Here is a 12,375-nt window from a genome sequence, read left to right as displayed (position 1 = left end):
CTTGTGAGTATGTCTTTGGTGCCAGAGGAGTTTTATCCTTATGAAATGAAAAAAACTTTCAGATTCCATAGTTGCCTCTGTCATGTCTCAGTAAGAAGGACTTCCCAGAAGTCTTCTTAGAGTGATGAAAACCTCTGTAGCGCTTAGGCGTCAGTTTCTGTGTGTGGAAGGTCACAGTGTACGCTTTTCTAACCACCAGTTCTGTCTTCAACAGGCATTCCATGAAGAGTACTCCAGGCTCTATCAGCTCGCCAAAGAGACCCCCACCTCTCACAGTGATCCTCGACTTCAGCATGTGCTTGTCTACTTCTTCCAGAATGAAGCGCCGAAAAGGGTAGTAGAGCGGACCCTTCTGGAACAATTTGCGGACAAAAATCTTAGCTATGATGAAAGGTGAGGAGGGGCTACTTCGGTGAACCACCCTTCCTTCTGGGTCTGGCTTGACTAACTCCTCTGAAGGGGGAGCTTTCATTGCTTTCTGAACTTCGTTCACAGGTCAATCAGTATTATGAAGGTGGCTCAAGCGAAATTGAAGGAGATTGGTCCAGATGACATGAATATGGAGGAGTACAAGGTGAGATCTTCTCTTTACATCTACAAAGCAAACACGTTAAGGCCAAGCCAACAATTTTATATTATCACAGACTGACCACCCGCCGCCCACCCCCCAGAGAAAGCTGGGTGAGAATGAATGAATGATCTTTTCTTACCCTTAGAATGGCCGGTTTCTTTATTCCATTGTTCTGTTAGACTGAATCAGCACTTCATTTCTCTTAAATACCCACGTTAGCCCTGTTCTGGGCAATAAAATGCTTGAATTCGTGGCTTTGCTTTGCTTTAAATAATTTAGTTCTCTAACATTTCTGTATCTGAAATTACATTTTTGCACATTAAAATGCATGCATGACTACAGATTTTCAAAAAAGGCTTCGTGTTGTAGGAAGGACGCTGTCCTGTGCCGCCTAAAGTATGTCACCACCCCCACTGAGCTTAGTGTTGTTCTGTGAGGTTGGAATGGCCGTGTCCCTCCGTCTTCCGTCATCTGGATGGTTTTGTCAGAACTCGGGAGGCCGTTCATTTATACCAGAACTGAATGACTTTGACATGGGTGTTGGAAATTAAGATCCTAAATTCTAAAGCTCATACGAAATGAGTATTTCTGTTCCTTGGGGGAAGGAGCAAGACATGGAGAATTAAGGTCAGCGGTAGACGTTAATTCTAAATGTCGAATACTTTATTATCTGAAAGCCTTTGTGTCTCCTGTTTTTGTGCCTGGCCATATGTGCTCAATGAGTATTTGTACTGAGTTTGAAGTTTACTGTGGCGGAAAGGGTAGAAGTAGTGGTGGTCATAATCATGAATGGCTGTCATTCCTTTTCAGAAGTGGCATGAAGATTACAGTTTGTTTCGAAAGGTGTCTGTGTATCTCCTGACAGGCCTGGAACTCTATCAGAAAGGAAAGTAAGTTGGCCTCTTATGTCACTGAGATTACTGGTCAGGACACTTATTTATTGATGCCTATCAGGAATTCAGAGGACCACAGCACCTTCACCCCCCTTCTCACATGTACCCTGTGCCTCTACCTTTTTCCAGTGTTTCACTTCACTTTTGCTCTGAACATCACACATGTTTTTTCATCCTTTACATAATGATAGATTTCTTAGTTGAGAGATATAATGGCCAGGTTTTCTTTGTGATAAACGAAAATGAACTCAGAAAGTGAATTTTAAGAGTTGGTGTGGACCTTAGTGAGCCTCTCGTCCACTTCTTTGTTTTAGAGTTGGGAGAAACAGAAGCCCGGGGAAGTTCCATGATTTGCCTTGGGTTTCTCGGCCAGTCTGCAGAGGAGCTGAGACGGGCTGTGGTCTTTGGCCCTCAGGCTTTTCCCAGTGCTCCATGCTGCCTCCATCATTAAGACTTTTCCATCATCTCAGCCAGTTGCATTCTTGTATTAGGGAACAGTGGGGACTAAGCCCTGGATTCGGGGAAGGAGCACTGAGCTGTTTTTTATCTACCACTTTCTAAGGTACCAAGAGGCGCTTTCCTACCTGGTGTACGCCTACCAGAGCAATGCTGCTCTGCTGATGAAGGGGCCCCGGCGGGGCGTGAAAGAGTCGGTGATCGCTTTATACCGAAGAAAATGCCTTCTGGTTTGTACTGATTGTAAAGCCTTACGACTTTTTAATTATCTATTGTGTTTACCTCTGCTCCTTGAAGCCGTGGAGAAATAACAACTTAAAAAAATCTCCAACAGGTTTTAGATTTTTCCAAACTCTGAAGAGTAGTTTTACATGGAAACAAATTATTTTAAGTTACTTCAGTGAATGTCATTCTTCTTCCACCCCTGATAGAAGTTAGGTGAGAATCACTTATCCCCGTTTCGGTGCCCTTTCTATGTACTGCATTATAGCTTTTATCACATGGCCTGTCTACTAGATTGTGAGTCCCTGAGCACAGATCCTCTTCTTATTCAGCTGTTTTCTTGGTGTCTGGCCCAGAGTAAACATGTAAGAAATGTGTGTTTTTCCTGTGTTCCCTGCTAAGCTAGTAGATGAGCGTTTTACTGACTTCTAAAGAGATTCCAGTTTTTTTTTAAAAGGTATGAACCATCAGGATCGGTCCTGCCATTCTGTTAATATCCTCGTCACACACCACTGGAGATCTATCCTGACCTATTTTGCATTTGGCCGCCACGTGGGAAGGAGACCCATGTCCCCTCTGCCTCCCCAGGGGTTCCTGCAGGTGCTTGTCCTTCAGAAACGACAGAGGCGGCTTTCCCAGACCCACGTGCTTGCCTTTAGCCTCTCTGACACCCGGCAGGATCACCCTTCACGGGAGGAGTCAGGCCAGCATTTCTCCCACTGCTTCTGTTAATGCCAAGTGGAGGAGATTAAGTCATGACATGTATTTATCTCAGAAGCTTCATTTTCTGATTGCACTTGGGTTCCCGCATCAGTTATAGGTATGGCGGGGCACTTTGAAGCTGAAAAAAGGCCCTTGTAGAGTTGATGGACCTAAATTTTAGTAAAGACATGATTTTATTTTTTAAATCACCGAATACAGATTACATTCTGAATATCCCGCTCAGCCGCCACAGGGAGACAGTACTAGGGATTTAGAGTCTTTCCACCTCTGGCTCTCAACCTCCAGTGTGCGTCAGAATCGCCTAAGGAGCTTTCAGATGGTTGGGACCCAGGCGTCTCCCCAGACAGTTAAACCAGTCTCCTGGGGAGGTGCCTGGGCACCAGCTTGCCATCTGCAGGTGATTCTGATGTTCAGTGAAGATTGAGAACCATTGAATAGGCCTTTTGATAGAAGCGGGTGTTAAATATGACCTGACTTGTAAGTTTAGGCCACTGGGTCGGAGACTTTGCTGCATTCGGATCACCTTGGGAGCATTAAAAAAATAAATCCCAGCGCCCAGGTCACCCAAATGCCAGTCAGTCAGCTTGCTTGGGTTGGGGCATCGGTAGTTTTTAAAGATCCCCAGGCATTTCCAGTGTACAGTGAAGTTTGGGAAGTACTTGTTTAGGCTCTTCTAAAATAGATACTTATCTTCTCTTTCAGACTTTTATTTTTGTTCACTCTGTTTTTTATCTATAGGAGCTGAATGCCAAAGCGGCTTCTCTCTTTGAAACAAATGATGAGCATTCTGTAACAGAGGGTATTAACGTGATGAATGAGTTGATCATTCCCTGCATTCACCTGATCATTAATAACGACATCTCCAAGGATGACTTGGATGCCATTGAGATCATGAGAAACCACTGGTGCTCTTACCTTGGGCAAGATATTGCAGGTGTGCTGTTGTTGCCACTTCCAATAATTTCTAAGGCCCTTGAGAATTCTAGAAATTGCAGTGGACTCAGTTTGTAGTACCGGTTGTCAAACCATTTTAAGGCACTGGAATCCCCTAGAATATACAAGACTCAAAAGGACATCTACTCTATTGAAACAAGGAATGGGAGCCTGCACCCCTGTCCTTCTTAGCCTCCCCTTACCTCCTCTGTGGCTGCTGAATCACCTCCACAGCCAGCCAGCCAGCTAGCTCTGTTTGAAATAAATCACTGCTCTCCAGGAATGTCAGACTGCTGTTACTTTTTCATCTGCCGAAATCTGAACTTTAATTTTATAGTTTAAAAATAAAAATCTGTTTATGCAGCTTGATTACCTGTTGGTGCCGTAATTAAATTTTCCTGTGACTTGAAGTTGCAAGACGTAAACATATTATTAACTGTGACGCCTTCAAGGTTAACAAATTAGTAAATGGAACGTCTGTGCATGTCCAAAGCATTTTGGAGAGGGAGCCTAAAACTAGGTATTTTTAGGTGAGTTTGATAGATTTAGAAAGTTGCTACGTATCCTAATACGAATCCTCTTTGTTAGTTTCTCACTGATGTAGAGATATTCTATTGACTTGTTAAAGTGTTCAAGTTTATAATATTTATTGAAAAATTCTATAATAATTAGTAGCTATGAATTTTGTTTTAATGTCTTCAGTTTTTATTTAGACCATGTGTGATATATAGCTTTACATAATGCCGTGTACACACTGGTATATTTTAATTACTTGAAGGAAAAGAACAGCATTTTATTTATGGCAATAGTATATTTACGGTACATTATATTTATGGTACTTTCTCAAATTTTAAAGGATGATTGATTGGAAGACGTGTCCATAATGAAGTGAATATATAGTGTTATTCTGCCACACGTCACATGGCTTAAAACAGTGACCTAAAACTTTGGTATATTTGGCAAATAGGTCTTTGCTACTGGTTTGGCCTGAAGGAATCATCATTTGTCATTAGCTGACCAGAACAATGCTTTAACCCTTCAGGTTGGGTGATGGCTATATGAAAGACCTTCTCCTATCATTGCAGACTTAGTTTTTACTCAGAGATTTATTTAGCTGTATAGTAACCATCCATTTTTCCTCCACAGAAAATCTGCAGCTGTGCTTAGGGGAGTTTCTACCCAGACTTCTAGATCCTTCTGCAGAAATCATTGTCTTAAAGGAGCCTCCGACTATTCGACCCAATTCGCCCTATGACCTTTGTAGCAGGTTTGCAGCTGTCATGGAGTCAATTCAAGGAGTGTCAACTGTGACAGTGAAATAAGCCCCCACGTGTTCAAGTCCCATCCTGGTCTTTGGTTGACTGCCTGTTGCACAGAAGTCTGTTGTCACAGTGTTTACCTTGGGAAGGGGATTAGGTGGAAAAGTAAGATTCAGATCCAGACCCCAACCATACTGTTTATGTAAAGAAGGATTGAAAATAAAATTGCACTTTTTAGGTACAGAATCATAAAAGCGATTTCACTAAAAAAGGCAGGAGCCAGTGTATTAAGGTATTGATTTATGGCAGAAGACCTGAAATGCCTCTTGTACCTACCGGCGTGCTTGGGCTTTTCTAAGCCTCTTGACACTTTTAAAATTATCCTTCAGGCATAAGTGTTTTTGACAGCAGAGTAGAAGGGTGATTCATCAGAACCTGAACCATATGAACAGCTACTAGTTATTTTATCAAATACAGATGACATTAAAAAATTCTTAACTGCAAGAGAGGAGAAGCATACACCTTGCCTGGCTCTTGACAGGAGATGACAAGATACGTTGTTGATGAACCACTGCCCTTTCACACGTGGGTAGAACATAAGGTCATGCATGTGGCAGTAAGATGTTCAAAAGTCAAAAGAAAGCTGCCTCTCCTTTCTTTCTTCTCTCTCTTTTACTTTATATTTTTAAATAAACCAGAAAACCTCATACTCAGTACTGAGTGAAAGAAAGGAAGGCATTAAGGACTTCAGACGGAGTAACAACATTGTGAAACTTGACTAAAGATCACGTTTTCATAGTTAACCTTTAGGTAAAAATTTCTAGTGTCTGAAAATTGTCAAAACCCATGTCTAAGGCTGTGGCTGGCCCAGAAGAACATTTTGATGCCCCTCCCCTTTTTTGCTTTTAAAAAATAAGGGATGTGGGTTTGTAAAAAGCAAAAAAAAATCTATATATATATGTATATGTAGAGAGAGAACTATCCCCTCTTGATAATTTTTAAAAGGCTCCAAATTGGGTATCCAAATTTTAAGATTAATGAGGGAATCGTGGGAGGGAAAAACACTTACTACAACAATGCAGATTTTATAAATGTGCAATAAAAGTATTTGTTTTACCTTTGGTTTGCAGTATGGCCTTTATTTAAATATATATTTTCTGTTTCGGAAATGGATGGACTCAATAAGCGTTTCTCACGTTTCAGCTTTTCTTCTTGAAAAGAAAAAGGCAGATTAGAGCGTTGAGAAGCTTGATGGGGATGAAAGGCAGTGGTCACTTCTTGAGCTGCACCTAGTGTTGACTGATCTCTTTTCATCTCATTTGCTAGTTGCATTGCATGTAAGTGTATCCACTTTGTAATTTTTCTGATTTAGAAGGCAAAAAAATTATTTTCTTGAAACCAAATTCTTATATTTTGGTTAAATTAATGGTTAGGCCATCTTTTACAGATATCCAGAGGTGATTTGTGTTTTAAAGCTCACTGCAAAGGTGTGTTTCATGGGAAATTAATCACTTTTCTTACCCACTGATTACCTCTTACTATATAAAATTCTAGGCAGTAGCACCATTTGCCTTCTGCTTTTAAATACCTGTCATTACTGATTACTTTGCACAGATATATAACAACCCTGGGATGGAAATGGGGACTGTGGTTTGCCCAAGGTCATAGGTGTCCTAAGTAGTGGAGCCAGGACACTAACCCTTGGTGTGTCTCACTTCATAGCCTGTGCTATATTAACAACTGCTTGACTGCCCTTGGAAGTCTTGTAAAATCTTTTGCTTTGTACCTTTCCACATTAGTTATTTCCTGATGAGCTTTTGAGAACCTGCAGTTGGTGAAGAAAGGAACAGCTGTACATCTGTAGTGTTGGATCCACTCAGACCACCATGGCGGGTACTGGTGCTGCCTTAGGTACAGCTTAGTTTCTTTCAGGGTCAGCAAACTGTCTCAAGCTAAGAACGGCTTTACTTATTTAAAGGGTTGTGAAAAAGAAGGATGAGGGGAAGGGATGTTGGGGGTGGGGTGGGAGAAAGAACCAGTGTGACCCTTAACCAGAAATGATTTCAAGAGTTTGGGCAGGGTACTTGACCTCAGCATAAATTCCCTGGAGACTGGGTTTAGCCTTTCCCTGGTTAACTGGAATTGCAATCCTTTTCCATTTGGATTTGTTAATTAGCTCTGTCAAGAACTATGGAGCGTATAAACTCATTGTTATCCTACCCACTTCAAGAAAGAGGTGTGAAGTGGATACATAGAACAATTTAAATAATGAATGAAGAAGAGGCAAGGGTTGAATGAAGGGCTGGGATGTAGCAGGGACAGGATAGAAGGGAGAATTAACTGCAGCTGTAGTTTACTCATTTTCCTTGCTCGGTTTATTATATTTCATTGGATGAATATACCTTACAATTTATTATGCTAATTGTCATTTGAGTGTTTCCAGTTTTTGGCTGCTACCCATAATGCTACCAGGAACGTTCATGTACATGTCTTTTGATGCGCCCAAGAATGCGTTTCTGTTGGTATGTAATTCTGAGTGGAATTACTGGATCATTAGAATATGTGGGTCATAGGAATAGGTAGATGTATCTTTATTAGGTTCTACCAAACGGTTTTCCGAAGCAGTTATACCAATTTAAACTCCTACCAGCAGTCTATAAGAGTTCCAGTTGCCCCGTATCCTTGTCAAGATTTGATTTTGTCAGTATTTTTAATATAGCCGTTCTGGTAGACATGTGATGATATCATTTTGATTTGCACTTCCCTGTGTCAGCTGAAGAAAAATGCACAACCTACAAGTTGCAAGTTATGTTTTATTTAGGGACCTTACTGAGGACTGTGGCCCTGGAGGCATCCTCTCAGATAGCTCTGAGGAACTGTTCCAAAGAGGTAAGGGAGGGGAAAACATGTAGTTGAACATTAAAAGACTACTCCTAATCTCAAAAACACCAGACATTTCAAGTTAATGATTTTAGTGCTTTTCTACCTATGAGAAGATGCGAGCCTCATTGAAATTTTTCCTTAGATATGCACCTTAACTATCTAGGGCCAGTATCCTGTTTTTCTCTGTCCTGAATTCCCCTCAGGGTGCACCATCAGGGCTGGCTGCAGTGGCTGATGGCTTGATGGTGGGCAACATTCCTTTTTTTCCTGGGATGGCAGGCAACATTCTTTAGTCCACATCTGTGTCCTAAGGATGTCCAGCATCTCTTAATATACTTATTGGCCTTTGGCTATTCTGTTTTTTGAAATATGTATTTAAGTCTTTTGCCCACTTTTTTTTTTTCTTTTCCTTAGTGATTTATAGGAGTTTTTTGAAAATATAGTCCAGTTATGGAAGCTTTTTTGGTTATATGCATTGCCTATATCTTCTCCCACTCTGGCCTTTCATTTGATGTCTTTGGGTGAAAACAAGTTTTTAACGTTAAGGTTGTCTAGTTTATCAGTCTTTTCCTTCATGGTTAGTGCTACTGTGCCCTCTTGAGGAAATTATTAACAAGGTCATAAAGATATTCTGTGTTATCTTCCAGAAGTTTCACTGTTTTACCCTTCACATTGAGTGGACTTACCCTCACCATTTATTGAAAACATTTTGTGTTTCCCAGTGCTATGCCTTTGTCATAAGGTGTCTATGTAGGGTTCTGCTTCTGGGCTCTTTTGTCTGTTCTATTGGCCTGTTGGTCTGCTTGTACCAACATCACATTGTCCTAATTAGTGTAGCTTTATAAGTCTTGATATCTGGTACAATAAATTGTCCAGTTTGGGACATCTTCAGTATCATCTTGGCTATTCTTGATTTTTTTATATTTCCATATAAACTTTAGAATCAGTTTGTCAATTTCACACATGCATACACAGATCTCCAGGGATTTTGATGTGGTTTATAGTGACTATAGATAATTTGAAGAGAATTGACATCTGATCTATGAACATTGTGTATACTTTTTATTTAGGTTTTCCTCAGTTTCTGTATAAAGGTCTTCCACCTCTTTCATAAGATTTATTCCTGGATCTTTGATGTTTTTCAACCTATTGTAAATGCTGTGATTTTTTTAAATTCCATTTTTAATTGTTTGTTGCTGACATCTGGAAACAAATGGATGTTTTTATATCAAGCCTGTAAGAATTACTTATTAATTCCAATAGTTTATCAGGTTTTTTTTAGATCTTCTGTATACACTATGTTATCTGTGAATGATGACTTTTATTTCAAGTCCTTACAACGTTTCTTTTTCTTGACTGGTCACACTAGGACCTCTGATATAATGCTGAATAGAAGTGGTGATAGTGGGTGTCATTACCCCCCCCCCCATATCAGGGAGAAAGTTTTCAGTATTTCACCATACTGTAGGCTTTTTATAAATTCCGTTTATTAGATAAAGAAAGATTCCTTTTATTCCGAGTTTGAGTTTTTTTAAAATATGAATGGGTGTTGAAATTTATCAAATGCTTTTTCTTTATCTATTGAAATGATTACATGGGTCTTTTCCTTTACTCTGTTCATGTGTGAATTACATTTAGTAATTTTAAACCAACCATGTTGCCAGAAGAAACTGAATTTGATCGTGATATATTTTTTATATGCATATGGAATTTTTTCATATTTAGGACTTCTGCATGTATATTCATGAAAGAGATTGGCCTTTAATTTTCTTTTCTTGTAATGTTCTTATCAAAGTTTTGGTGTAGATTATTCTGGCCTTATTACATGAGTTGGGATGTTCTCTCATTTTCTATGCTCTGAAAGAGTTAGTATAAGATAGGATTATTTCTTCCTTAATTTCTGGCAGAATTCATTGTTGAAGCCATCTGATCCCAGAGTTGTTTTTTTGTGTGTTTTGAAAAGATGCTTTTAATTATAGATTCAGCTTCTTTTATACATTTAGGGTTTTCAGACTTTTTTTGGTTACTCCTTGTGTCAGTTTTGGAAAATTATTAGAAACTCGTCCAAAAAAAAGAGAAATATGTCCATTATGTCTAAAATTTTAAATTTACTTGGCAAAAAGTTTATAATAACGCCTCGTGTGTGTGTGTGTGTGTGTGTGTGTGTTTGTGTGTGTGTGTGTGTGTTTAATGGCTCCAGAATCTTCGTAATGTCCCCCTTTTCATTACTGATACTGGGTGACACGTATCTTCTTTTCTTTTTGGTTAGTATTTCCAGAGGTTTATTGGTCTTTTCAAACAACTTTATTTTGTTTTTATTTATTTTTCTCTTGTGTAAGTTTTTTCCTGCCTTTTTATTTATTTATTTTTGGCCATGCCATGAGGCTTGTGGGATCTTAGTTCCCCGACCAGGGATCGAACCCGTGCCCCCTGTAGTGGAAGCACAGAGTGTGTAACCACTGGACCTCCAGGGAATTCCCTTTTCTACCTTTTTAATTCAGAGCTCTTCAGGAGTGATTCCTAACCCTGGTCACCAATCCAGAATCAGCTGTCACTTTAAAAATCCCGGTTGCCAAGGCCTCAACCCTGCAGATGTGGACTAATTAGACTTCCCTGGACCCCAGGTGCTTTTATGCTTGGAAAGCATCACAGGTGATTCTGATAAACATACAGTCACAGCTGAGAACTACTTCTTCATAGAACTTCCATGCCTACTAGTAAGGTGGCTTTTACATTGTCCTCAACACGCTGAGTTCTGTGGTTTCATAAAGTCTGTAGAGTCTTCTGCAATGATAGTTTACAGGCTTTTATGCTTTCTGAGTTAATGTATTATAACTTTGGTGTATTCCTCATGTTGTGAAGCTCAACTCTGATGGAGATATAGAAAAATACATTTTTTTCTGTGTAATTAACCTTTCTTTTAATTACCGTAAACACATCAGTTCCTTAAAGTTCGCTCACAGGCTCAGCTTCTCAGCTATTCAGTCATTACAGTGCTTTTCCCTGAACCTTTAAAACAATTATCCACATTCTCTTAGGCTATTAAACACTAAATTGACATAGTAATCTACTACAAATCAGAGTGGAACTGCCTTAAGAGATTTTCATGTCCTCCTCCTTTCAGCCCCCTTGTTTGCTGCATTGCCCAATAGGCTGTTGGCTGGTTACCTGATTCCGCAACCTCCTTGTTGTGTGTAACTGATTGGCCATTTACAGACAAGTGAATGGGTCTTATAAGGTAGAGGCCTGGTCTCCTCCCTTCTCAGATAAGCCTGGATTGTTCCTGCTATGAGGAAGACAAGAAATTGTGATTAAGCAATGAAGCAGGAATATTAACTTTGAGTAGGAGAAGGGGCCAGAAACCTTCTAAAGAATTTAGGTGACTTGGGCAACGAAGAGTAGCCCCCACTCGACACAACTAGAGAAAGCCCGCACACAGCAGCGAAGACCCAGTGCAGACAAAGACAAAATAAATTTAAAAAAAAAGAATTTAGGTCACTTGGAATTGATAAGCTGCTACATAAGTACTGAGGGATTGCCAGGAGTGTGTGCTGGTCCTTGTATTAATCATGTTCGTGGAGGTACGATCAGCTTTCTATCTAGAGCCCTAACGGTGGGCTAGAGGTATCACTCATGTCAAAGATGGTCTTCCCAAGTGAGCATTTAGATTTTAACAGTAAGGATGGAACCCCCAATGATGACCCAGGAGTAGCATCATCGTTCGCTAAGTCATCTTGACCGTCTCGACTTAGGGAATAGCCAGACCTCATTCATGAGGTGAACAGTTTTACAGCTTTCCTGATTTATAAACCACTGCTGAATCAGTGTGTCTCATGAAGATGTAGTTCATGGAAAGAATATTGGCATCGTTAGCTAACAACTGAGTTCCAGTACCGGCTAAACCTACTTTCCTGGTCTATAAAACCAAAAAATCCTTAACCTTGCTGTTGTGTTCTAAGGGTTCAAAGAAACAATAGATGCAGCAATGACTTGGTGTAAAGTATTGTTAGCTGCAGGTCTCGTGTGGAAATGTCTTGTGGGGCAAGGTCTTTAAGGCTTCTCCTTGGCCTATGTAGGGCTCACAGGTGGATGCTAAATAACTGGGACGTAATGTAGACATCCAGGGTGCTGTAGGTCTCTGGCAAGCGGATGTGATCATATTTTAGCCAGTCTGACTGGAAGAGAGGTGCTGAAGGGATCCGGGCCTATGCTGGATAGAAAAATTACAGTATCTCCTGTCGGGTTCTTTTCTTGCTCTGGGTATATTTTTTCTTTAATCATTTTACTGAATGCCCTAAACTTGATAGGGAACAGTGAGTCAATAGCTTTCTTTTTGTTTCCATGGCTACCTTCCAGTATGATCCTTTGGCTATCCTTTCCCTGAGAACTTTATTGTCCCGTTTGAGTATGAAAAGAATAATTTTCATGTATTACA

General features: G+C 40.1%; 1 protein-coding gene across 7 annotated transcripts in view; it reads left to right on the top strand.

Annotated features, from left to right (window-relative positions):
• Window positions 1-6,178, top strand: part of USP28 (ubiquitin specific peptidase 28) — a 56,439-nt gene extending 50,261 nt beyond the window's left edge. For 3 of the 7 annotated variants that reach the window (XM_024754227.1, XM_024754234.1, XM_024754233.1), the window contains 6 exons: window positions 215-393; window positions 496-574; window positions 1,382-1,461; window positions 2,027-2,150; window positions 3,604-3,799; window positions 4,945-6,178. In XM_024754227.1, the coding sequence (XP_024609995.1) occupies window positions 215-393; window positions 496-574; window positions 1,382-1,461; window positions 2,027-2,150; window positions 3,604-3,799; window positions 4,945-5,120 (834 nt within the window). In that variant the 3' untranslated portion in view covers window positions 5,121-6,178. The remainder of the gene's footprint in view (window positions 1-214; window positions 394-495; window positions 575-1,381; window positions 1,462-2,026; window positions 2,151-3,603; window positions 3,800-4,944) is intronic. The other 4 variants (XM_024754230.1, XM_024754231.1, XM_024754229.1 and 1 more) reach the window with 2 other exon arrangements.
• The last annotated feature ends 6,197 nt before the right edge of the window (window positions 6,179-12,375 follow it).

Source organism: Neophocaena asiaeorientalis, unplaced genomic scaffold (assembly GCF_003031525.2).
Source record: "Neophocaena asiaeorientalis asiaeorientalis breed wild unplaced genomic scaffold, Neophocaena_asiaeorientalis_V1.1 scaffold21, whole genome shotgun sequence".
Lineage (NCBI taxonomy): Eukaryota > Metazoa > Chordata > Mammalia > Artiodactyla > Phocoenidae > Neophocaena > Neophocaena asiaeorientalis.
Note: the sequence above shows the minus strand (reverse complement) of the source record. Positions and strands in the feature narration are given on the sequence as shown.